The 24612-nt window shown below is 53.5% G+C and overlaps 2 protein-coding genes and 2 long non-coding RNA genes across 4 annotated transcripts in view; 2 read left to right on the forward strand and 2 right to left on the reverse strand.

Moving 5' to 3' along the window:
• The window catches only part of LOC138683632 (mitogen-activated protein kinase kinase kinase kinase 1-like), a 31824-nt gene extending 10048 nt beyond the window's left edge, over positions 1 to 21776 (reverse strand). Inside the window, 31 exon segments of the mRNA XM_069775627.1 lie at positions 4740 to 4917; positions 5162 to 5265; positions 5338 to 5396; positions 5664 to 5765; positions 5858 to 5922; positions 5999 to 6075; positions 6397 to 6478; positions 6671 to 6747; positions 6891 to 6911; positions 6914 to 7036; positions 7039 to 7063; positions 7321 to 7363; positions 7459 to 7482; positions 7628 to 7666; positions 7908 to 7966; positions 8208 to 8267; positions 8475 to 8531; positions 9438 to 9554; positions 10081 to 10120; positions 10122 to 10160; positions 10243 to 10305; positions 10392 to 10523; positions 10612 to 10684; positions 10970 to 11012; positions 11124 to 11171; positions 11244 to 11299; positions 11491 to 11521; positions 11524 to 11557; positions 11767 to 11857; positions 21232 to 21289; positions 21663 to 21776. Coding sequence (XP_069631728.1) covers positions 4740 to 4917; positions 5162 to 5265; positions 5338 to 5396; positions 5664 to 5765; positions 5858 to 5922; positions 5999 to 6075; positions 6397 to 6478; positions 6671 to 6747; positions 6891 to 6911; positions 6914 to 7036; positions 7039 to 7063; positions 7321 to 7363; positions 7459 to 7482; positions 7628 to 7666; positions 7908 to 7966; positions 8208 to 8267; positions 8475 to 8531; positions 9438 to 9554; positions 10081 to 10120; positions 10122 to 10160; positions 10243 to 10305; positions 10392 to 10523; positions 10612 to 10684; positions 10970 to 11012; positions 11124 to 11171; positions 11244 to 11299; positions 11491 to 11521; positions 11524 to 11557; positions 11767 to 11857; positions 21232 to 21289; positions 21663 to 21761 — 2119 coding nt within the window. The 5' untranslated portion in view covers positions 21762 to 21776.
• Positions 12365 to 19658, forward strand: LOC138683345 (uncharacterized). The gene is made up of 2 exons (XR_011322924.1): positions 12365 to 13101; positions 18657 to 19658. It is a non-coding gene; the product is annotated as an uncharacterized lncRNA (long non-coding RNA).
• LOC138683344 (uncharacterized) lies at positions 12513 to 13402 on the reverse strand. The gene is made up of 2 exons (XR_011322923.1): positions 13194 to 13402; positions 12513 to 13151 (listed from the first exon to the last, which is right to left on the reverse strand). It is a non-coding gene; the product is annotated as an uncharacterized lncRNA (long non-coding RNA).
• A 761-nt stretch (positions 21777 to 22537) lies between the features above and the next one.
• Positions 22538 to 24341, forward strand: LOC138683493 (eukaryotic translation initiation factor 3 subunit K-like). Its single transcript, XM_069775386.1, is given in 10 exon segments — positions 22538 to 22667; positions 22670 to 22697; positions 22987 to 23085; positions 23183 to 23303; positions 23573 to 23647; positions 23766 to 23832; positions 23881 to 23916; positions 23919 to 23951; positions 24023 to 24148; positions 24240 to 24341. Coding segments are annotated over 10 exon segments (732 nt in total). The 5' UTR covers positions 22538 to 22552; the 3' UTR covers positions 24272 to 24341.
• Positions 24342 to 24612: the final 271 nt, after the last annotated feature.

The following is a 24612-nucleotide window of genomic DNA, read 5'->3' on the forward strand; positions in this document are numbered from 1 at the left end:
TTGGATGGCTTTCACTTCTGCAAACTGACTTGACTCGCCTTCTCCTTCAGTGGCCTCAACGACTTGTCGTGTAGGACTCCACACAGCAGCTTTCCACTTCCGATGGTTCCCTACCACACGACAGGATCCATCAGTAAACAAAGCATAACACCTTTCGTCTTCTGATAACTCATTATATGGTGGTGCCTCTTGGGCACGAGCCACCTCCTCAGGTGATGCTCCAAAATCTCTGCCTTCTGGCCAGTCCATGATCTCTTCCAGAATTCCTGGGTGGTTAGATTTCCCCAGTCGAGCCCGTTGCGTGATCAATGCTATCCACTTACTCCATGTAGCGCTGGTTGCATGATGTGTAGAGGGGATGTTTCCTTTGAACATCCAGTGTAGCACAGGCAATCGTGGTGCCAAGAGGAGATATGCTTCTGTACCAACAACTTCTGAAGCGGCTCGAACCCCCTCATATGCTGCTAGTATCTCTTTTTCAGTCGGGGTGTAGTGGGCTTCTGATCCTCGGTACCCCTGGCTCCAAAACCCTAATGGTCGACCTCGGGTTTCTCCTGGTGTTTTCTGCCACAGGCTCCAGGTGAGACCATGATCCCCAGCTGCAGTGTAGAGTACATTTTGCACATCTGGTCATGTCCGGACAGGCCCAAGAGCTACTGCACGAGCTATTTCCTGTCTGATATGCTCAAAGGCTTGTTGTTGTTCAGGGCCCCATTCAAAATAGTTCTTTTTCCGCGTTACTCGATAGAGAGGGCTCACAAGCTGACTATAACCTGGAATATGCATTCTCCAGAACCCCACAAGGCCTAGGAAAGCTTGTGTTTCTTTCTGGTTAGCTGGTGGAGACATAGTTGCTGTCTTGTTAACCACATCCATAGGGACATGATGGCGTCCATCCTGCCATTTTATTCTCAAGAACTGAATCTCCTGTGCAGGTCCCTTGACCTTACTTTTCTTTATGGCAAAACCAGCTTTCAGAAGAATCTGAATTATTCTTTTTCCCTTCTCAAACACTTCTTCTGCCTCGTTGCCCCACACGATGATGTCATCTATGTATTGTAAATGTTCAGGGGCATCACCTTGTTCCAGTGCTGTTTGGATTAATCCTTGACAAATGGTAGGACTGTGCTTCCACCCCTGGGGCAGTCGATTCCAGGTGTATTGGACACCTCTCCATGTGAAAGCAAACTGTGGCCTGCACTCTGCTGCCAAAGGAATGGAGAAAAATGCATTGGCAATATCAATTGTAGCATACCACATGGCTGCCTTTGATGCCAGTTCATATTGGAGCTCTAACATGTCTGGTACAGCAGCACTCAGTGGCGGTGTCACTTCATTCAGGCCGCGATAATCTACTGTTAACCTCCACCCTCCATCAGACTTTTGCACTGGCCATATAGGACTATTAAAAGGTGAATGAGTCTTGCTGATGACTCCTTGGCTCTCTAGGTGATGAATCAGCTCATGGATGGGAGCCAGGGAGTCTCGGTTTGTCCGATATTGCCGACGGTGCACCGTCCTGGTAGCGATTGGCACCTGCTGTTCTTCAACTTGCAGCAATCCCACAATGAAGGGATCTTCCGAGAGGCCAGGCAGGGTAGATAGCTGTTTGATCTTCTCTGCATTTACAGTGGCTACACCAAAAGCCCATCGGTACCCCTTTGGGTCCTTGAAGTACCCTCTCTTGAGGTAGTCTATGCCAAGGATACAAGGGGCCTCTGGGCCGGTCACAATGGGGTGCTTTTCCCACTTGTCCCCTGTCAAGCTCACTTCAGCCTCCAGTATAGTCAATTCTTGGCATCCCCCTGTCACTCCAAAGATCCAGATGGGTTCTGTGCCCCTGTATCCTGATGGCATCAGTGTACACTGTACACCAGTGTCTACCAAAGCCTTATACTTCTGTGGGTCTGATGTGCCAGGCCATCGAATCCACACAGTCCAGTATATCCGTTCATCCCTTTCCTCCTCCTGGCCAAAGGCAGGGACCCTCTATTGCTGTTCCTCATCAGAGTATTCACTGTCCGATCCCTGCGGTGCCAGACCAGAAGTCCCCTCACCAGAATCAAGGGAGGTGGTTTCAGTTCTTCTATGCCTGGAGGATCACTGATTGCTTTCTTGGGCCTCTACAGCAACTACGCTGACAGCCTTCTTCTTGGGTGACCCCTTCTTAACAGCTGTCTTCCCTCTCAGTTCACGTACGCGGGCTTCCAGCTTAAAGGTGGGTTCACCATCCCACTTCCTCATGTCCTCCCCTTGGTCATGCAGGAAGAACCAGAGTGTACCACATGGCATACGCCTTGGGCTCCCTTTCCCTCTGACCAGGGCAGGAGAGGACTGATTTCTTGGAGCATCCCTAACAGCCAAGGCACTGTCCTGTAGGGATGAGGAGACACAGAGATTTTCCTCAAAGTTTTGGAGCCAAGACGACACTTTCTCCACAGTTGGTGTTTCCATATCTGGACAATACATTGCTGCCAAGCTGTTAGAATACGACGCTGGGGCACCTTGAATCACCTTTCTCCACATGGCCCGTGTGCACAGGACATCCTCTGGGTCTTTGGAGACCTCCTCATCATCTAGATCACTGTAGATGACTTCCACCACTGCTAACTCTCTCAGGTACTGGATGCCTTCATCTGCGGTAGTCCACTTTTCTGAGGAATTCACAAGATCTTCCTTGAATGGATATCTTGCCCTCACACTTGAGAGGAGCCAGCTCCAGAGACTGCAAACTGCTGCCTCTTTTTCCAATTCCTCTTTCAATTCCCTGGTTTCTAGCGAGGGATCCCAGCTGTTGGGCTTCCTTGCCTTCCAGCTGCTGACTATCAGCCCCGTTATCCCAGCATCGAAGCAGCCAGGCAGCAATACACTCACCTGGCTGGCGGCTGTAATCTTTCCGCAAGTCCCGAAGTTCTGAGGACGTCAGGGACTGGGTAGTTTCCGCTTCCTGTTTAAGTTCCCTCACTCCTTCCTCCAATTTCCTTATCGAAGGACCAGCTTCTAGATCAAGCCTTTCCTCTTCTTCTTCTTCCCTCACTAATCGATGGTATGGACCTGTTGATCTCCTTGTCCACTGTTTCCTTTTCACTATTGGGGCAATTACTGTAGTTGTTGTTGTTGTTTGGGTCCCTATCTCGAGCATGGTGTCCTCAGATGCAGTCTGGGTCCCTGCCTCAACCATGGTCCTCTGACAGTGTTGAACTATGGCTCGGTAGGCATAGGCCAGGCCCCAGTACAGTGCGAGAAGCTGCTGGTTTTCATTGGGATAGGCAAGGCACCCTTCTATCAGGTGGCGCGTCAGTTTGCCAGGGTTACTTGCCTGTTCAGATGTAAAATCCCAGATTATGGGAGGTGATAACCGTCCTAGGAATCTGCCCAAATCCTTCCATATACCCTGCCACCCAGGCACTGGTCGCTTGAGGGCACATTTAAGTATTGCCTCACCTAAAACTTGCCTTCTCTTATACCAGGACGAGACCAGATTCCACAATACCCATAATATGCCACCAGTATTAATTATTAGTATTGAACAGCTTACATAAGGGTGAACAAGGACCTCGGGAGCCTGCATAATAAAACCATTCACATCAATGCCTGGTAGGGAGAGGGAGATGTGTTCCCTCATCTCCTCCACAAGATAGCTCCCGCAGCACAGCAAAGCCATCAATGCCAGGACGAAGCACACAGCCATTATTTGTATTACCATGTTCCCAAACTCAGCAAGATAGAGATAAGCAAGCAGCCAACAAGCTCCGTGACCTGCACAGGAGCTTGCCACTTAATAACTAGCTATAGAACGCTTAATGCAAAACTGCCGTTGTCTTGTCCCTGTTCGGGCGCCAAAAAGGACTGTGGTGGGTTGACCCTGGTTGGGTGCCAGGTGCCCACCAAAGCCACTCTATCACTCCCCCTCCTCAGCTGGACGGGGGGGGGAGAAAATATAACAAAAGGCTCATGGGTCAAGATAAAGACAGTTTAATAAAGTGATAGCAAAGGTCGCGCGCGAAAGCAAAGAAAAAACAAATGATGTTATTCTCTACTTCCCATCAGCAGGCGATGTCTAGCCGCTTCCCGGGAAGCAGGGCTTCAGTACGCGTAGCGGTTGCTCCGGAAGACAAAAATGCCCCCCTTCCATCTCCCTTTACTTAGCTTTTATATCTGAGCTGACGTCATATGGTATGGAATATCTGTTTGGTTGGTTTAGGTCAGCTGTCCTAGTTATGTCCCCTCCCAAGATCTTGCCCTGCCCCAGCCTGCCATTGAGGGGGGGGCAAAAATGTTGGAGAGACAGCCTTGATGCTGTGCCAGCACTGCTCAGCAGTAGCCAAAACACTGGTGTGCTATCAACACCTTTCTAGCTACTGATGCAGAGCACAGCACTATGAGGGCTGCTATGGGGAGTGTTAACTCCATCTCAGCCAGACCCAATACAATAGGGGACCCCCAACCCCCAGGGATCCCCAAATCATCCCAGGGACCCCCAGACTGAGCACAGGGACCCCAAATCCCCCAGGGACCCCAAAACCCCCCAAGTCCCCCCAAATCCCTAGGGACCCCAAATCCCCCAGGGATCCCCAAATCCCCCAGGACCCCCAGACAGAGCACAGGGACCCCCAAATCCCCCAGGTCTCCCCAAATCCCCCAGGGATCCCAACTCCCCCAGGCTGCCCAGCCAGAGCACAGGAACCCCAGCTCCCCAGGCCCCCCCAAACCCCCCCGGGCCCCCCAGCCCGGCTCACCGGAGCCAGTGTGGGTGTACCAGGAGGTGAGGGAGTTGAGATTGATGGTGTGGAAGAGGACGGGGTGGGCGGGTGAGGGGCCTGGGCTGACCCCGATGCAGACGCTGGGGAACTCCTCCCCGGGGGTCACCAGCAGCTCGAACACCCGCAGCGGCAACGTCAGCAGGAAGTCAAAGTGCTGGGGACGTGGGGACATGGAGAACCACCGTGGGGACGTGGGGAACCACCATGGGGATGTGGGGACATGAGGACACAGGGACATGGAGAACCACCGTGGGGACGTGGGGAACCACCATGGGGACACAGGGATGTGGGGACATGGGGACCCACCACGGTGACACGGGGATGTGGGGGCTGTTGGTGACATGGGCTGGGGGTTGGGGGGGCTGTTGGGGACAGGGTGGGGGGTCAGGGGTCCCCACCTTGACCAGCGTGAACTTCTGCAGGGGCTGGTACCACTGCAGCAGCACCATGCTGGCGTCCAGTGCCCTGCACAGGTAGTGACATCTGGTCTGCTCGTTCCTGGCTGGGAACACCCAGGGACCCTGTCAGACACCCCCCCCGAGCCCCCACTGCCCCCCCCAGACCCCCCACGCACCCACGCAGCAGGTCCAGCAGCCCTTGGTGTTGGGGATCTTGATGGAGGTGATGTTTTTCCTGGGGGGGGGGGGAGATGGGGACACAATGGGGACCCCTGGGGTGCAGCTGGACCCCGAGGTGTCATCCCCCCCACCCTGGCCCCTCACATGTCCCCCAGGCTCAGCCCAGAGCTGGGGGGTCCCCATGTCCGGGTGGGGGGGTGATGGGGGTCCCTGTTACCTGGGCAGCAGGGTTGGGGGGGGTCCCCCTATTATCTGGGCAGCAATGTCAGGGGTCCCCCATCTGGGCACCAGGACTGGGGGTCTGGGGGCCCCCCCCCCGTACCTGGGCAGCAGACGGTGGGGGGAGATGTGCACCCCCAGGCGCTGGTCCCTCTTGCTCTGCTCGTAGAGCCCCAGCAGGTTGTGGGAGTAGAGCTGGGGGGGTCTTCCCTGGAGGCGGGGGGGATGGGGGGTCAGTGAGGGTCTGGGGGGTCAGTGAGGGTCTGGGGGTCCCCAGCCCCCCCGAAATCCCCACACTCACCCGAGACAGACATGAGGATGTTGCTGATGGAGTAGAGCCAGGAGGTGCAGCTGTGGTAGAGCTGGGGGGGGAGGTCAGGGGGGCTAGGACCCCCCCTGGACTCCCCAGGCCCCCCCCTCCGGCCCCCCCAGACCTACCAGCTCCAGCGTGGCCTCAGGCTCACTCTGGTTCAGGATGAAGATCCCTTCCTCTGCTCCCAGGATGAGGTGGGGGTCTGGGGGGGGGGGCATGGGGTTAGGGGCTGTGTCCATCCGTCCCCCCCAGCCTCCCCTCACCCCAATATGCCCTGAGGTCCCCAAGGCACCCCAGTGTCCCTGATGCACCCCAATGTCCCCGGTGACCCCATTCCATGTCCCCAGTGCCCCCCCAATGTCCCCACCCAACGTCCTTAATGCACCCCCCCAGTGACCCCAATGCCCCCACCCCGTGTCCCCAATGACCCTCCCGATGTCCCTGGTGCACCCCACATCCCCGATGCACCCCATGATGTCCCCAAGGTGCCCCAGTGCCCCCCCCTTGCCCCCCCCAAACCCACTGTGGGTGGTGGGATGCGTCCAGGTGGTGGTGGCTGTCACGTGCAGGGGACACCCATCGAACACCTTCCAGAAGAGGGACCCCTCCTGGGGGGCCGGGGGGGTGAGGGGGGGCAGGTATTGGGGTACACTCCCCCCAGCCCCTCCCCCAGGCACTCACGTGTGGCCTCAGGGCAGCCCCCCCATTGTCTGCAGGGGCCTGGAGGGGGGACAGAGAGGTCACGGGGGGTTGGTGACAAAAGGGGGGACACACACAGGGTGATGGGGGGGGCTCACTGCTCTCCGGTTCTTCTCTGTCTTGGGGGGCAGCAGGGGGGGGTCCTCGCTGCAGGGCCCCGACCAGAGCGCAGTGTCTGGGGGGGATGACGGTGGGGTCAGGGGGGGCGCGGGATGTCCCATGTCCCCAGTGTCATCCCCCCCAGGACCCCCAGATCCCCCACCAGCCTGCGCCCCCCCCATCCGCCCCCCATTCCCCCCTCCTCCGTCCCTGTCCTACCTGAGCTGGCGGCCAGGGGCCCCCCCGGGTGGGGGCCGGGGGGCAGAGCCCCCCCACGGGGCCACTGGCACAGCGCACCAGGGCCGGGGGGGGCGGCTGCTCCAGGAGGGGCCCCCAGGGCCGCGGGCGGGGGTCTTCGGGGGGGCCTCAGCCGAGCTTGTCCAGAACTTAGGCTGCCAAGGGGGGGGACATGAGGGGGGAAGAGGGGATGGGGGAACAAGGGGTCAGATGGGGGGCACGGGGGGGGCCCAAGGCGGGGGGGCACCCCCTCCCCAGCATGGTGTGGTTGGGCTGGGGACCCTAGTTTGGGACTGGTGCCTCCCCCCCCCCCCCCAGTTTGGGACTGGGAACCCCCAGCCCCACCCTGAGGGTCCCAGGTTAGGGACAGCCAGTGTCGGGGTCCCCTAGCCATGGGGGGGGGGGCACTCACCTTGGGGGGCAGCGGGGGGGGCACATCGTGGGGCAGAGTGGCACTGGGGACAGAGCGCAGTGTCAGCGGGGGGGGGGGACGGACAGGGGTGGTCCCCAATTTGGGGGAGGGGGCGGGGTTGGGGACAGGGGACAGTACCTGTTGGAGTCACCGCGGCTGGGTCTGTTGGGGGGGGAGAGGGGAGGCGGGTGAGATGGGGGACACGGGGGGCCCCCACCCTGCTGAGTGGGGATGATGCCCAGGGGATGGGATCGGGGTGCAGGGTGACATGGGGGGACAGGGTGACATCGGGGACGGTGTCACCCACACGTCAACATCATCGTAGTCGTCATCGGAGGTGTCGTCCCTGTGAGCAGGTGGGCATGAGGCCATGCCCTGCCCCCCCCAGCCTGTGTCCCTCCCCTCAGTGTCCCCTCTGTGTTCCCCCACATGATCCAATGTCCCCTCCGTGTCCCCGTGTCCCCCCCATCCCCTCTTACTGTGTGCTGCCCTCGAACCCCGTGCCCCCATGTCCCCCCCCAGTCCCCATGTAGCCCCCCAGTCCCTGTGTCCCCCCCGGTGCCCATGTCCCCCCCGTCCCCTCTCACCATGCGCTGCCCTTGGACTCCCCCACTCTCCTGCCGCAGCCGGGCTTTGCTGAGGACACCTGGGGGAGAGGGTCGGGGGGGGGGGCCGCAAACAGGGACCCCCCCCCCAGGAGGACCAAGACCCCCCAGAAGACCCCAGACACCCCCAAACCCCTTGGTTCCACCCAGGGGACCTCCAGGCCCCCCTCATTCCCCCCTAGCTCCCCACAGGGCCCCCCCAGAACCCCCAGGGCTCCCCAGGGACCCCCAACCACTCCAGAGCCCCCCCCAGCCCCCAATGTGGGTGGGGGTCCCACGTACCGGGTGCACGGGGGGGGTTGCCTTCCTTCTGCCAGCACGGGCCCCCGCCAAGGGGGTGCACTGTGGGGACAGGGTGACGGCATGGGGACATGGGGGGGACACAGGGGCACAGGGGACATTGGGGGGACACGGGGGACCAGGGGACACAGGGATGGGGGACGGGGGGGTACAGGGGATGTGGTTGGGTGCAGGGGTAGGGGACATGGGGACACAGGGGACATGGGGACACAGGGGAAACACTCTTGGGGAGGATGGATGGACACTCACGGTGGGGGCTGGGGGCCGGTGGGTGGAGTGGATCCTGTGGGGCACGGGAGGGGGCAGCTGTGAGATTGAGGGATGACAGGGGCCCCCAGTGCTCCCCCAGTGCCCCAGTCCTTCCTAGTGCCCCCCCCCCCAGTCCAGTCCCCATAAGACACCCAGTGCTCCTAGTCCTCCCCAGCCAACCCCAGCTCCTCAGTCCCCCCCAGCCCGGGGCCCCCAGTCCCCTCCAGTGACACCCAGTCCCCCCCATGTCCCCTGCGTCCCTCACTCCAGTGGCCCCAGTGCCCCCCCATCCCTCCCAGCACTTCCAGTTATCCCCAGTGCCCCCCCGTGTAGGGTTCAATTATATGGAACTTAGTTATCGGGCCTGAAAGTAGCTCATGGTCACAAGAGTGTTCCAGATGCCTTTAGAAGGCTTTGAACAGACTAAACAAGAAGATAGAAGAAAGATCCCAATTAGAAAAACACAGGTGCACATTCCACGATAAAGGGAACTTGGCACAAACTACGTCAATTCAGGGGCTTATCTCGACCAATTGGACTAAGACAAGTCTTGCATGCTCTAATTAACACAGCCAATTATGTCCTGTGATTATGCGCATGTACAAAGTGAGTATAACTATCTTATGCTTGTGCGCGTGGACAGTATCGATGTAACTAATCACCGCTTATGCTTGTGCGCGTGGACAGTATCGATGTAACCAATCACCGCTTATGCTTGTGCGCGTGGACACCAAATGCTTGCATGCAGCAGCCAATCAAAGCTTCTAAACAACTTAGAGAATTGTATAAAAATGATCAGCTAAGCTCAATAAACGGACGACTTTAATCATCATATTGGTGTTCTATCGTTCGGGCCCCGCACGGAATAATCCCTAAACCCTACACCCCCGTACCCCCTAGTCCTGTGCCTCAGTGCTCCCAGTCCATCCCAGTCCTTCTGCCCCCCAGTGCCCCCAGCCCCACCTCGGGCTCCTCCTCCTCGGGGTCACAGCCCCCCAGGAGCCGCTCGGGGTCCTGGAGCTTTTCCAGCAGCTCCAGGGTGAGGGTCCGGCTCAGCCCGGGCTGGGCCACAAACTGGTGCTGGGGGATGGCGACAGGGGACGTGGGGACGAGGTGAGGATGGGGATGGAATGGGAACAGGGATGGGACGGGGATGAAGATGATGAGGATGAGGATGAGGATGGGGACAGGGACAGGACAGGATGGGGATGAAGATGAGGATGATGGGGATGGGGATGAGGATGAGGATGGGGACAGGGACAGGACAGGATGGGGATGAGGATGAGGACAGGGATGGGAGGGGGATGAGGATGATGAGGATGAGGATGGGGACGGGACAGGGACAGGGACAGGATGGGGATGAAGATGATGAGGATGGGGACGGGATAGGGACAGGGATGGGATGGGGATGAAGATGATGAGGATGGGGATGAAGATGGGGATGAGGAGCAGGGATGCATTTAGGGAGGGGGACATGGGGACAGGAGGGGGACGAGGCTGGAAGACCGGGGGCAGGGCTGGCACCAGGGATGGGGACAGGACGGGGAGCGGCAGAGGGGGGGCTCGTGTCCCCCCCAGCCTAGTTTGGGGGTCCCAGGGGGCTCACGCTGAGCATCTTGGCAGCACTGGGCCGTTTCTATAGTGATAGTGAGTGTCACCTTGACAAAGTTGTGGAAGGGGGGGGACCTGGGGGGGTACATGGTGAGGGCTGAGGGGACCCGCCCCACCCTGCCGGGGGGGGTCCGGCCCCCCCAGCCCCCCCACTCACCACTTGGCCTTGTCCTTCAGGTTGGGGGGCTGGTACCCGCTCTTGGACATCAGGAACAGCACCCTGGGGTGGGTGGGAGGGAGAGGGGCGTGTCAGGGGGACCCCTCCCCACCCATGGGTGCCGGGGGGGTGGGGGGGTCCCCGCTCACCGCAGGGGGTGCACATCGAACATGGGGGGCTGCAGCTCAGCCAGCTCCACGGCGGTGATGCCCACTGACCAGATGTCGCAGAGCTTGTTGTACCCCCCCTTCAGCTCCACCGCCGCCACCTCGGGGGCCATCCTGGGGGGGGGGGAGACAACGGGGAGGGGGGGGGCAGTGTGGAACCGACCCCCACCACCACCCAGGACCCCCCCCGACCCCCCCTCACCAGTATGGGGTGCCGATGAAGGACATCCGCTGGGCGAAGGTTGCAGTGATCTGCGCCGCGATCCCGAAGTCGGCTGGGGTAGGTGTGTGTGGGGTGTGAGGGATGGGGGGTCCCGCAGACCCTCCCCAGGACCTAGACCCTCCCCCAGCCCCCCCGGAGGGGAGAGGACCCAGGCGTCTGGGCTCCAGCCCCCCCTCACCCTGTTGCTCCCCCAGGCATCCCAGGAGTCACCCCCAACACCCAGCTGCCGCCAGCACCCCCGGCCCCCCCTTTACCCCCCAATTCCCCATTGCCCCCCCATTGCTCCCAGCCCCCCATTGCCCCCCCAATTCCCCCCCTTGCTCCCCCCAGCACTCACCTAGCTTCACCTCCCCACTGTCATTGATGAGGATATTGGCTCCCTGCAGTGACGGGATGGGGTCAGTGGGCTCCCCCCCGGCCCCCCCAATGTGTGACACTCCCCCCCAATGTGTGTGCCCCCCCTTGTCTCCCCCTCTCCTTGTCCCCGCTACCTTGATGTCCCGGTGGATCTTGCCCTGGGAGTGCAGGTAGGAGAGCCCCTGCGAGGATAAGGATGGGGGTCAGCCCCGGGGGGGGTGTCCCGGGGGGGGGTGTCCAGGGGGGCCACTCACCTCCAGGGTCTCCCTGCAGACATAAGCGATCTGCGGCTCCGAGAGGGGTCCCGTCACTGTGGGGAGGGGGGCTCAGTGGAGGGACCCAGGCATCCAGGTGCCCCCCCAAGAATGGGGGAACCCCAAAATTGGGGGTCCCAGCCCAAAAGCAGAGGGCCCGGACGCTTGGATCCACAGCTGGCTGATGGAGGGGGGGGGCCCGGACTCATGCCAGCCCCCACCGTGCCTCAGTTTTCCCCCCCCATACCGTGGTAGATGTCCTGCAGAGATCCCCCCCCCCGCACAGCTCCATGCAGATCCACAGCTTGTTGCACCTGCGCGGGGGGGGGAAGGGGTTAACGGGGTGCTGGGGGGGGGGGGGTACCGGGGGGGGGGGATTTGGGAGGGCACCAGGGATACACAGGGGGTGTCGGGGGGTGGGGTGGGGCAATGGGGGGTTTGGGGGGGGTCGATGGGGTTTGGGGGGAATTTGAGGGGTTTGGGGGGCTGGGGGGGATTTGGGGGTGTTTTGGGGGACCCTCACCAGCTGTAGCTGCCGAAGTAGGCACTGACGTTGGGGTGCTGGCAGGAGCAGACCATCAGGATCTCCTGCTGCAGCATGGCGTGGTCGTCGTCTGGGGGGGCAGAGGCTTGCAGGGGGGGTGGGGGGGACACCCCGGGGGTCCCAGGGGGATTCTGAAGGATACTGGGGGGTCCTGGGGGGGTCTCAGAGGGGTCCCGAGGGGTATTGGGGGGTCCTGGGGGGGGTCTCAGGGCATCCCAAGAGCACCCCAAGTGGGTTGGGGGGCTCAGGGACATTTCATCATCCCCACAAAGGGCCAGGGGGATTTAAGGGGTCTCAGGGGGGTATGAGCAGGTCCTGGGGGGGGCATTGGGGGGGTGTTAAGGGGTCCCAGGGGTTCCCGGGGGTGTATTAGGGGTTCGGAGGGGTGTTGGGGGCACTGAGAGGTGTTAAAGGGCCCCGGGGGGTAGTGGGGGGGGTGTTGGGGGGTCCCAGGGGGTATTGGGAGGGTCCCAGGGAGGTATCTGGGGTATTGGGGATCTCAGGGAGCCTCGGGGTCCCTTGGACACCTGGGTCCCCGCCGCAGGGGGGGTCCCCTTGTTGCAAATATTTTGATAAAAGAAATTAAAATCTAATTACAAAGGAGTTTGGTTTGATTAAAAAGTAGAAAATTATGAAGCATAGGTATGGGAGTGTTAAGTTTGAAATGTAGCCATAGGAACTTAGGAACTTAGAAAATGTATAATGTGTAACCATAAGAATTCAAGTATTGTTTAAAATCATTTAACCACAGAAGTTTTGACAAAGATTGGTAGCCTTGTAGTGTTTGTTTTAGAAACTGAGGAAACCGTTATGGACACCAGTTTGCTGCTTGGAAACACCTGAGAGGTCAAGAAGCGGACGAGTGAGGAAGACTATGAAAGACCACCAGAGGACTCCTGAAGACCACCAGAGACCTTCACTGCGCCTGCGTAAAGGACATTTACATATGCTAATGATTTCCCGGAAATCTAATGAATATGTATATCCTTTCTTGGCAATCTAATGAATATGCATGAATAAGTTTTAATATAAGGTGTATTGTTTTGGTGTTCAGGTGTGCGTGGTTTGTGAGAGGACTCACCCGCACACCCGGCCGTCAATAAAGAAGTGTCTGCTTATCTACACTAAATTGGTGTTGATAAGTTCTTTATTCCGAGTTTTTCGGCAACAGTTTCTAGGGACCCAGATGGGACCTCGCTGAGAGAGACCAGAGGAGTCGGGGACCCGATCGGTTCCTGCCGGCACCGAGGATTTCTCGGGGATACCCATCGATCCCCGATCCATAAGGCTCTTTGCAACGTCCCCTGGATTTTGGTAAGACGCTTCTTTTTTTGAAATATTAAGGATAGTGGGTTAGAGTCCCACTAAGTGGGGTTAGAGTCCCCCCGAGTGGGTTAGAGTCCCACCGGTATCGTCTGCCTGTCAGACGCGGCGAAAGCTGCGCAGGGTTGGACTAAAGGATCCTGAAGTGAAAGCCTAGGCGTCTGCCCGTAAGACATAAGCGAAAGCTATTGCTGGGTTGGACAATTTGGGAGTGGGTTAGAGTCCCACAACTTTTGAGGATTCTGGGTTGGAGTCCCAGCTTCAAAAGCATTTTGGAAACTTTGGGTTTGAGTCCCAATTCCAAGGAATTTTTTGAGAGTATATGTGTATCTTTGTGAGATATTTTGTGTATTTGGAAGTATCACAAATCAGAATTAAGAGTGTGTTATAGTGTGTTATATGTGAGTGCGAGTGCTGTAAGTGTGAGACGTAGTGCCTCCAACTGAGGTTGGAAGTTTTAAAAGGGTGAATACATTTTGTGGGTTAATAATCTTGCCAGGGGATATTGGTTATGACTCTTGCCTAGGGAAGTCGGTTCTGTCCGTGCCCTAGACAAGCAGGTGGACTCCATTACCTGGCAACAACTGTTGTTTGTATTCACTTGATATCTGGTATTTAATATATGTATTTGGTATTTGATATTTGGTTTGGTATTTGACATTTGATAATTGATTATTGATTTCTGATACTTGATATATATTTAATAGATATTTGGTATTGGGTATAAACATAATGGCATTGGCCAAATTATTTAAGAGTAAGAGTATGGGAAATTTATCCACTGATGGAAAGATACCGAAAACATCTCCGTTGGGATGTTTGTTAGCACATTGGGGTGAATTGCATGATGATTTGCGAAAAAGTTAGATGATTGAGTACTGTAATCATTGGTGGCCTCTGTATATATTAGAGGATCAGGAAAAGTGGCCCATGAATGGGACACTGAATTATAACACCATTCTGCAGTTAATGTTGTTTTGTAGAAGAGAAGGGAAATGGAGTGAAATACCATATGTGGATTTATTTTTTTTATTTAAGACAGAGACGGGATTGGCAGAATGAATGCAAGCTAACTAGTAGGGACAATTTGGTAATGGCTATAACTTCTGATAAGAAAGAGAAGAAATGTGGTCTGGCATGTGATGTTGGAAAAGAGTGCTTAAAGAAAATAACTGCCCCCAAAGAGGATGAAGGGCCAGAGTTGGATATATCCCCTCCCAGGAGAGGAATAAATTGGGGTCGAGAGCATAGAGAACAGATGGAAGAACCAGAAAGTAGTGGAATAGAGGATGTGGGGGAAGGACCGTCTGAAGTTGTAATTCATACCCCCATTTCTCGAAGGACCCGACAGCAGGCACAAACGATAGCAACAATAGCTCCCCTGCGGCAGGGAGTCGGTAACGATGGGCCGGTGCATGTAAAAGTGCCCTTTTCGGTTACAGATTTGATGGCTTGGAAGCAGGCAGCTGGAGTATATAGAGAAGATCCTGAGAGAGTAGGCAGAGTGGTGGATACTATAATTAGAACACAGAATCCAGACTGGAATGATTTACAGGTGATTTTGGATAATTTGTTAGATGATACAGAAAAGCAGATGGTATTAAAGATTGGCAAAGCACAGGCAGAAGTGGCTGTATTGAGTGGGACAACAGGTGGAACATTAGAGCAGAATTTTCCGTCTGGGGATCCGCAGTGGGATCCAAATAACGGGGAACATAGAGAAAGGTTGACTCGGTATCAGAAATGGATTTTATACAGAGTTAAACATGCTATGCCTAAATCTTTGAATTGGTCTAAATTATATGAGGTGAGACAAGATAAGAATGAATCTCCCTCAGCGTTTCTGGAAAGACTGACGGAAGCTGCCAGAAAATATACTGATTTAAGAGTAGATACAGAGGCGGCTCAGATACAGTTGGCTTTGATTTTTATGGGACAGTCGGCACCGGACATAAGAAAGAAACTTCAGAAGCTGGAGGGAGAGGATTCAAGAAGTCTGAATAAAATGTTGGAGGCAGCATGGAAAGTATATAATAACAGGGAAAAAGAGGAGAGGAAAATCAGAGAAAATAGATTGTTGGCCGTAATAGCAGGAACAGCAGGCAGAGGACGAGGTGGAGGAAGAGGACGAGGTGTTTGTGGACGGGGAGGATCTATGAATTTTAGCAATCGGAATTTTAACACCCCCTTAGGAGTGAATCAGTGTGCTTTGTGTAGGGAGGAAGGACATTGGAAAAGAGACTGTCCTAAAAATAAGCAGTGTTCAGGAGGAAATATTCAGAAGGAGGTAGCCAGAATGATGGTTTTGGATGAATGAGGGGGACCGGAGGGGAACCCAGCTGAGCCTCTGGTTATAATTAAGCTGGGAGAAAAAGAAGTTAAGTTTTTAGTGGATACAGGAACAACATTTTCGGTATTAAATACTTGTAAAGGAAAAATTGGAACAAAAACAGCAAATATAATAGGAGCAACAGGGAAAGAGGAAAACAGACCATTCCTGCAACCTCTGGATTTGAAATTTGGAAATAAAATAATTACACATGAATTTTTGTATGCACCAGAATGTCCAATACCCTTGTTAGGAAGAGATTTGTTATCTAAATTAAATGCACAAAATGTTTTTGAGGAAGGAGAACTCTTTTTGAAAATACCTGAGTCAAAAACAGGAGAAATCCTGATGATACAAGAAAAAGTGGAGGAGCAGGAAATTCCACCGGAGGTGGATTTTGCAGTGATTCCTACAGTATGGGAAACAGATATTCCTGGTAAATCAAAATTAGCAGCGCCTGTAAAAATAGATTTAAAAGAAGATGCAGGAACAGTAAAAATTAAACAATACCCAATCAAACCAGATGTTAGGCAGGAGCTGAAGAAATTGATTGACAAATTTTTAGAGTACAAAATTTTGGAGGAATGTGAATCTGAATATAATACTCCTATTTTACCAGTTAGAAAACCCTCGGGTGAATACAGGTTAGTGCAAGATTTAAGAGCAGTGAATCAAATAGCCAAGGACATATATCCTGTAGTAGCAAATCCCTATACGTTGTTAACAGCGTTAAAGGAGACTCATCAGTGGTTTACAGTGCTTGATTTGAAAGATGCTTTCTTTTGCATACCTTTGGAGAAGGAAAGCAGAAAGTTGTTTGCTTTTGAATGGGAAAATCCACAAACTGGGCGAAAGATGCAGTTAACATGGACAAGACTACCCCAAGGATTTAAAAATAGCCTGACAATTTTTGGAAACCAGCTGGCAAAAGAGCTTGAAATCTGGAAACAGGACAAACCAAGGCCTGAACATTTACTTCTACAATATGTGGATGACATACTGATTGCTACAGAAGAAAGATTTACCTGCATACAGGTAACCATTGACCTCTTGAATTTTCTGGGACTAAATGGGTACAAGGTATCCAGGAAGAAAGCCCAAATAGCATGTCAGACTGTGATATATCTGGGCTTTGAGATTTCAAAAGGGCAGCGACAATTGGGAAAAGATCACAAAGAAAACATTTGTAGTATACCTGAGCCGAAAAATATACATGAACTTAGAGCATTCTTGGGAATGGCAGGGTGGTGTCGTCTTTGGATCATGAACTACGGTCTAATAGCTAAACCATTGTATGAGGCCCAAAAGAACTCTTCTTTTGTGTGGGGTCCAAAACAGTAAAGGGCCTTTACAGAGTTAAAACGCGCTTTAATGTCTGCACCTGCTTTAGGCCTTCCTGATTTAACTAAAGATTTTCAGCTATTTGTCCATGAAAGACAACGCCTGGCACTTGGTGTGTTAACCCAGAAGATGGGAAGCTGGAAACAACCAGTCAGATACTTCTCCAAACAACTGGACACAGTGAGTAAAGGATGGCCAAATTGCCTTCGAGCAGTGGCTGCAACAGTAATGATCATACAAGAAGCTCGGAAATTGACTTTGGGAAAAACAATAACAGTCTATGTCCCACACATGGTGAAAACTGTTTTAGAACAGAAGGGGGGACACTGGCTATCTCCGAGCAGAATGATGAAGTACCAGGTAATATTAACTCAACAAGATGATGTAATTTTAAAAACAACTAACCTGGTAAATCCAGTGGTGTTTTTAAGTTCCATACAGGAAGAAGGACAATTGGAACATGATTGCTTGGCTGCTATTGAGTACGTTTATTCCAGTCATGAAGATTTGAAGGATGTACCATTGGAGTGACCGGACTGGGAACTGTATACAGATGGTAGCAGCTTTGTGGAGCAAGGAATTCGATACGCTGGATACGCGGTAACAACAGACACCACAGTTATAGAAGCAGGAGCATTGGCAAGTACAACCTCAGCTCAGAAAGCGGAACTTATTGCTTTGATTCGAGCTTTAGAACTGAGCGAAAAGAAGAAAGTAAACATCTGGACAGACTCAAAGTATGCTTTTGGAGTGGTACATGTCCATGGAGCATTGTGGAAAGAAAGAGGATTATTGTCCTCTCAGGGATCAAATATTAAACACCAAGATGAAATTTTACAATTATTACAAACAGTTCAGAAACCAGATCAGGTAGCAATCATGCACTGTAAAGCACACCAAATTGGAAATACAAAGGAAATTGTTGGAAATAATTTAGCCGACCGAACGGCAAGAAAGGTAGCAAAGGAACGAGCATTGCAAATGGCATTAATTCCTTCCAAAACAGTAACCCTTCCTAGGGAAAAACCAAAATATTCAGAAGAGGATAATAAGTTAGGTCAATTATTAAATGCTAAGAAAAACCTAGCCAGATGGTGGGTAACACCTAAAGGACAGGTAGTAGTTCCACCCTTTCTGATGAGAGAAATAATTCAAACAAAGCATCAGGAATGCCACTGGGGAGCAGAAGCCTTAGTAACTTCTTTACAAAAACAAGTGGTATCGCTCAAAATGTTAGGAATGGCTAAAATAATAATTGTAAAATGTGAGGTATGTTTGAAAAATAATCCAGTAATCAGGAAAAAGGTTCAAATGGGTCGAATAAAATCTGGTACAGAGCCTGGAGATTATTGGCAAGTAGATTTTTCAGAACTACCTAGGCAAAATGGGTATTGATACATCCTGGTGGGGGTTGATACTTTTACAGGATGGCCGGAAGCTTTTCCCTGTCGTTCCACACAAGCAAAGGAAGTAGTAAAGTGGTTACTACAAGAAATAATTCCAAGGTTTGGAGTTCCTATTGGAATTTCTTCTGACAGAGGTCCACGCTTTGTTGCAGAAGTAGTTCAAAATGTTAGCAAAATTTTGGGTATCACATGGGATTTGCATACCCCATGGAGGCCACAATCCAGTGGGAAAGTAGAAAGAATGAATCAAACCTTAAAAAGGCAAATAAGTAAAATTTGTCAAGAAACTAATTTAAAATGGCCTCAAGCACTTTCATTGGCATTATTACGAATCAGAGTACAGCCAAAGAGTGGAACCTCAGTCAGTCCTTATGAATTATTGTATGGAAAACCTTATGAGTCCCCAGAACCAAACCCAAACATACATGTAAAAGAGAAACAAGATGTGTATAACTATCTGCTTTCCTTAGGAAAAACTTTGACTGCAATTCGAAGAGCAGTGGTATGGAATAGACCATTATCCCTGGAAGCTCCAGTGCATGACTTTCAACCAGGAGATTATGTTTATGTGAAAACGTGGTCTTCCGAACCCCTGCAAGAACGCTGGAAAGGACCCTTCCAGATACTGTTAACCACCTTCACGGCTATTAAGATTGCGGAATCGGATGCTTGGATACACTACACTCGAGTGAAGAAGGCACCTACTCCATGGAAGATTATTAGCCGTGACCCAAAGACTTTAAAACTGACTCTGAAACATGTCTAATTTTTCATATCTGTTTGTAATTGTTCTCCTTATACTAGATCGGCAGATGATGTTGGTGGGAACTGGGACTGATTTGATGATTAGGAACAAAAGACAAATAGAAACAGAACAATTGATTAGCATTCCAAAGAAATTGTCTGAAGAAAATTTGATGCTAGGATTGATTAAGGGATTTGCCAGCTTGCAAAATGTTACCCAGATTACTGCTTGTTTGCCGATACCAAGAGCAGTAGGGGAATCTATTCCTTGGGGAATTCTAATGATGAATTTAACCACCCTGGAACATAAAAACAAAACCACTTATTGTAAACAAAGGCCAGTGACTAAATGGTCTGAACAGGTGAAGGTCATCAGAAAACAATGGAAATGGATGGGCAGAAAAGAAGATTGTCTGAAATTATTGAATCATCATTTTACACCAGCCTCTTCTATAGGAGACATATTTACAGTGGGTAGTCCTATGGGGTGGTGCTCGTATGATGTACGAGTCAACACCAATGAGAGCCAGAGCATCATGGAATGGAAATGTGGTGAGACTAATCAGACTATACCAGAAAAAAACAGTTAGTTGGGATTCAGTATGGTCTATGACCATACTGTCTCAATTCCAATATATGGCCAAAACTTCTTGGTGTTTTACTTGGGACGGATTAGTTTATACAGTTTGGCCATCAGTAAATGACAAAGGGAGTACATTACGAGAAAAGGAAAATTTAGTATCTTGGTGGAAATGTGAGAAAATTTACAATTGTAGTACTAAAGACCCAGCAATCAAAAGAATACCCCCTTTAGCTGCGGCCTTGAAATATGGCTGCTTGTGTAGAGGACTTAAAAATGATCTCAAATTGACTGAAACATTTATACCCAAAAGGGGAACTTTTTTTAGCTGCAGAAAATCTACCATTCGGAGTCCAGGACATTTAGTTTGGGCATTAAGTGATGGAACCTGGACAACACAGTTATCATTAGATGGTACGGTAAAACAAATTATGCATGCCAACGTTGTGTCCAATTTGGAAAAAAATCACCATTTAAAGGACCCTTGGAGAATTTAAGGTTGAAACGAACCAAGAGATCTGAAATAGATGACGATATATGGAACGAACCATCAACAGGAGTGAAAATTGGCTGGGCTCTTGAATCCCTTTTGAACCCTATAGATTCATATAGAAACAGAGAATGGCTCTATCAGTTAACAGGTCAGGTAGAGAAATTAGCAAACATCACAAAAAAAGGGTTCAAGGAATTGAATATACAGCTGCAGGCAACTTCTAGGATGACTCTTCAAAATAGAATGGCTTTAGACCTACTTTTACTTAAAGAACATGGAGTATGTGGATATCTCAAGGATAGATTGGACCATTGTTGTATTCATATTCCTAATGTCACTCAGGACGTAGAACATGATTTGGAGTTATTGGGCAAAATTGAAAAAGAAACTGAAACCATTCGAGAGGATATGTCAGAAGATTGGCTGGGAAAAATTTTTAGTGGATTAAGATTGAATCTAAGCTCTTGGGTACGATCTATAATCAAAACTCTGTTTCTGTTACTAATTGTCTTTTTGATGATCATGCTGCTATATGCTTGTCTAGAGAGACAATTCAAAAATAGGATTGCAGTTAATTGCATGATCATGAGAGAGGTTCCAACTGTTACACCAGAATACAGCCCACCACCAAGATATGTGGAAACAAATATTGATTCTCAAGATAGTAGTGGATAAATGTTATGTAAATAATGTGAAAGTATTGAAATAATTTTCAACACTTTCAAAGGGGGGAATGTTGCAAATATTTTGATAAAAGAAATTAAAATCTAATTACAAAGGAGTTTGGTTTGATTAAAAAGTAGAAAATTATGAAGCATAGGTATGGGAGTGTTAAGTTTGAAATGTAGCCATAGGAACTTAGGAACTTAGAAAATGTATAATGTGTAACCATAAGAATTCAAGTATTGTTTAAAATCATTTAACCACAGAAGTTTTGACAAAGATTGGTAGCCTTGTAGTGTTTGTTTTAGAAACTGAGGAAACCGTTATGGACACCAGTTTGCTGCTTGGAAACACCTGAGAGTGTCATGCTAATGATTTCCTGGAAATCTAATGAATATGCATGAATAAGTTTTAATATAAGGTGTATTGTTTTGGTGTTCAGGTGTGCGTGGTTCGTGAGAGGACTCACCCGCACACCCGGCCGTCAATAAAGAAGTGTCTGCTTATCTACACTAAATTGGTGTTGATAAGTTCTTTATTCCGAGTTTTTCGGCAACACCCTCACCTGCCTCCATCTTGACAACCTTGATGGCGGCCAGCTCACCCGTGCCTTTGCTGCGGGCCTGGGGGGGGGACAGGGTCTCAAGGCCTCCCAGTACCTCCCAGTGCCTCCCAGTGCCTCCCAGTGCCCCCAGTGCCAGATGTGCCGGGGCCTCACGACTCCAGTAGCAGCGGTGGGAGGAGGGGCCCTGGGGCTGCGGGTACCAGCATTGTGTGGGGGGGGACGGGACTGAGAGCATTGGGGGGGAACTGGGGGTCCCTTTGCAGGCAGGGGGGCACCTCTCACCACCACCCCCCACCCGAGGACCCCGGTGTCCGGGTGGGGATGCCGGGGTCCCCCATACCCCAGGGCCAGATTTTGGGGGGGGTCGCAGGGATCACCCACCCCCCACCCCCCAGACCCATTTCGTTTTCGGGGGGGGGGTTCCCCATCACCTTATAGACCTCCCCGTAGGTGCCGCCGCCCAGGTGCTGCAGGATCTCAAAATCTTCCTGGGGGTCCCGGGTGGAGATGTGGAGGTGATGGGAGGCCATGGCGGCAGCCCCCCCCAGCACCCCCGTGCAAGGCCGAGTGGCAGGAGGTGGCGGGTGTCCCGTCCCTCCCCCCGGCCCCCCACAAGGCACCATGGCGGAAGGGGAAACTGAGGCACAGCCCACTGGGGACCCAGGCATCCGGGTGCTGCCCCACCCCCCCGGTTTCGGGGACGGTGGGGGCACCGGTTTGAGACCAGCATGTCCCCCCCCGCCCCTAGTCTGGGCCCAGTTCAGCCTCACACTGAGCTGTGAGTGATCCCAGTGATCACCCCAGTTTGATCCCAGTATCCCCCACTAAAAGCCAGGTTTGGCCTCAGTGTGGCCCATCTGCCCCCCCCTGCACCCCAGTATACCCCACTGTGTCCCAGTACCCCCCCCAGCCTGACCCCAGTATGGCCCAGTTCATCCCAGTGTGACCACCCCCTCCATCCCCAATACGGCCCAGTCCATCCCAGTGTGACCCCCCCCTCCACCCCCAGTATGGTCCAGTCCATCCCAGTATGACACCCCCCACACATTGACACACACCCTCACACCCCCCGCAGTGCGGCCCCGTCAGACCAGGCCGACACCCCGCGCCTATACTGGGAAGAGGCGCTGTGGGCGTGGCCCAGGGGACTCGATGGGCGGGGCCCGGCGCTGTTGGGCGGGGCCTGTATGTGTGGGCGGGGCCATTGGGGTATAACACGCCTCCGCCTCACCCCACTTTCGGTTTTTCCTTTTTGCGCTTGCGTGCCGCTCCTTCCCCCTTCCCCCCCCCCCCCCCGCGTCGAGTCCTCCACTGTCCCGTCATGACCGGCGATCGCCCGCGGCGAAAACGGAAGTTGCCTCGACTGCCTGAACCCGGTACCACCCTTCCGCTTCTGGCGACACCGCTAGTCATGGCGCTCTTCGAGCAGATAAACTCTGCGGTAAACTGTTGCGGGGCATCGACCGGTACCGGCGAGGCGGGGACGGGGGGAAGCTTAGGTGGACGAGGGGCATCGACTGGGGCCGGCGGGGGTGGGGGCGTGTGGACCGGGCCCCGGGGCCGGCTCACGGGCCGGTAATGACGGAGGGACCGGAGGGAGGATGTGGAGGGGGTTGGGGGTGACCGGGAGCGCTGAGGGGACCCCGGGAACAGTGTGTTGGGGTCGGCGGGGCTCGGTACCGGGCTGAGGGTGGTCCGCGGGCCGGTAACGGGGGTCGGGTTTCCTGGTGGGGTGCGGCCGCCCCCTCCCCGCAGGTACAACCCCGAGAACCTGGCCACGCTGGAGCGCTACGTGGAGACGCAGGCCAAGGAGAACGTCTACGACCTGGAGGCCAACCTGGCTGTGCTGAAGCTGTGAGCGGGGCCGGGAGGGAGACCTGGGGAGGCCCTGGGGGGAGACATGCCATGTCATTGTCCCCCTTTTCTCAAACCCCCCCCCTTCTCCCCACAGGTACCAGTTCAACCCCACCTTCTTCCAGACCACCGTCACTGCCCAGATCCTGCTGAAGGCCCTGACCAACCTCCCGCACACCGACTTCACCCTCTGCAAGTGCATGATCGACCAGGCCCACGTATCTGCCTTCCGGCCGGGGGATCTTGACACCCCCCCCCGCCCCCAAACTCCTCTTCCCTAGTCCCCCAAATTCACTTCCTCCTCCAGCTCTCTCTGCTCCTCCCCACTGGTGGGGTTCACCCCACGGGTCCCCTCATCATCTGCCTGTTGACCTGGAGAGGTTAATTTAGGGGCTTGGGGGGGTGCTGATTTGGGGGAGCAGCTGCAATGGGGGGGCACAGCTCCAGGTCCCTCTCCCCACATTTTCCTTGACCCCCCTGGCCGCAGCAGGAGGAAAGGCCCATCAGGCAGATCCTCTACCTGGGGGAGCTGCTGGAGACCTGCCACTTCCAGTCCTTCTGGGTGAGTCTTGCTCAGGGTGGGGGGCACCCCAAATCTAGGAGGAGTCGGGGCACTCCCCAGCTCTCGTTATCTGGCCCCCCCAGGATGTTAACAACACCCCCCCCCCCTCCTTCTGCAGCAAGCTCTGGCTGAGAACATGGAGCTGCTGGATGGGATCACTGGCTTCAAGGACTCTGTGAGGAAATGTGAGGGGTTTTGGGGGGGGTTGGCAGCTGACATGAGGTCTTCTGCAGTCATCTGCCACATGGTGGGGATCACCTACCAGCACATCAACTGCTGGCTGAGATGTTGGGGGACCTCTCGGGTAAGGGGGTGGCCAGAGGGTTTGGGAAGGGGGCTGGGGAGGTGGGATGGGGACTGAAGCCCCCCCTCCAGAGGCTCAGCTGATGGTTTGGATGAGAAAATACAGGTGGATGGAGCTGGAGCCTGGGCAGATCTTCATCTGCAACCAGGAGGAGAGCATCAAACACAAGAACATTGTGGAGAAGATTGACTTTGACAGTGGGTGTTGGGGAATGGGGAGACACACCCCACACACACACACCTTGGGGAGATACCCAACACCCCCCTCACTCTCCTCCTTCTCCTGCAGGTGTCTCCAGCATCGTGGCATCCTCCCTCTGAGCCCCTTGTTTTTACCGTCCTGTCCCCCCCGTTTTAACTTTGGCCTCTGCCAGTAAAGAAGAAGCCTCCAGGGAGCTGTCGTCCATTTGGGGGGGGGGGGGGCTGGGGGGTGACATCCCCCCTTTCCCTGGGGATGCAGCTTGGTTTGGGGGAACATGGGGGGGGGGGCAGATTTCCCCCCTCCATGGGGTGGGAGCACTGTTGCTGGGAGAGGCTGTGCCCCCCTCAGTGTGTGGCCACGCCTATTTGTCTGTGGTTACGCCCATCTACGAATATTAATGACCCCACTGTTCGCATGGGGTGGGTCAAGTCTCCCTGTGGGTACACACAGGGGTTTGATT

Source organism: Haliaeetus albicilla, chromosome W, assembly GCF_947461875.1.
Source record: "Haliaeetus albicilla chromosome W, bHalAlb1.1, whole genome shotgun sequence".
In the NCBI taxonomy this organism is placed as follows: domain Eukaryota; kingdom Metazoa; phylum Chordata; class Aves; order Accipitriformes; family Accipitridae; genus Haliaeetus; species Haliaeetus albicilla.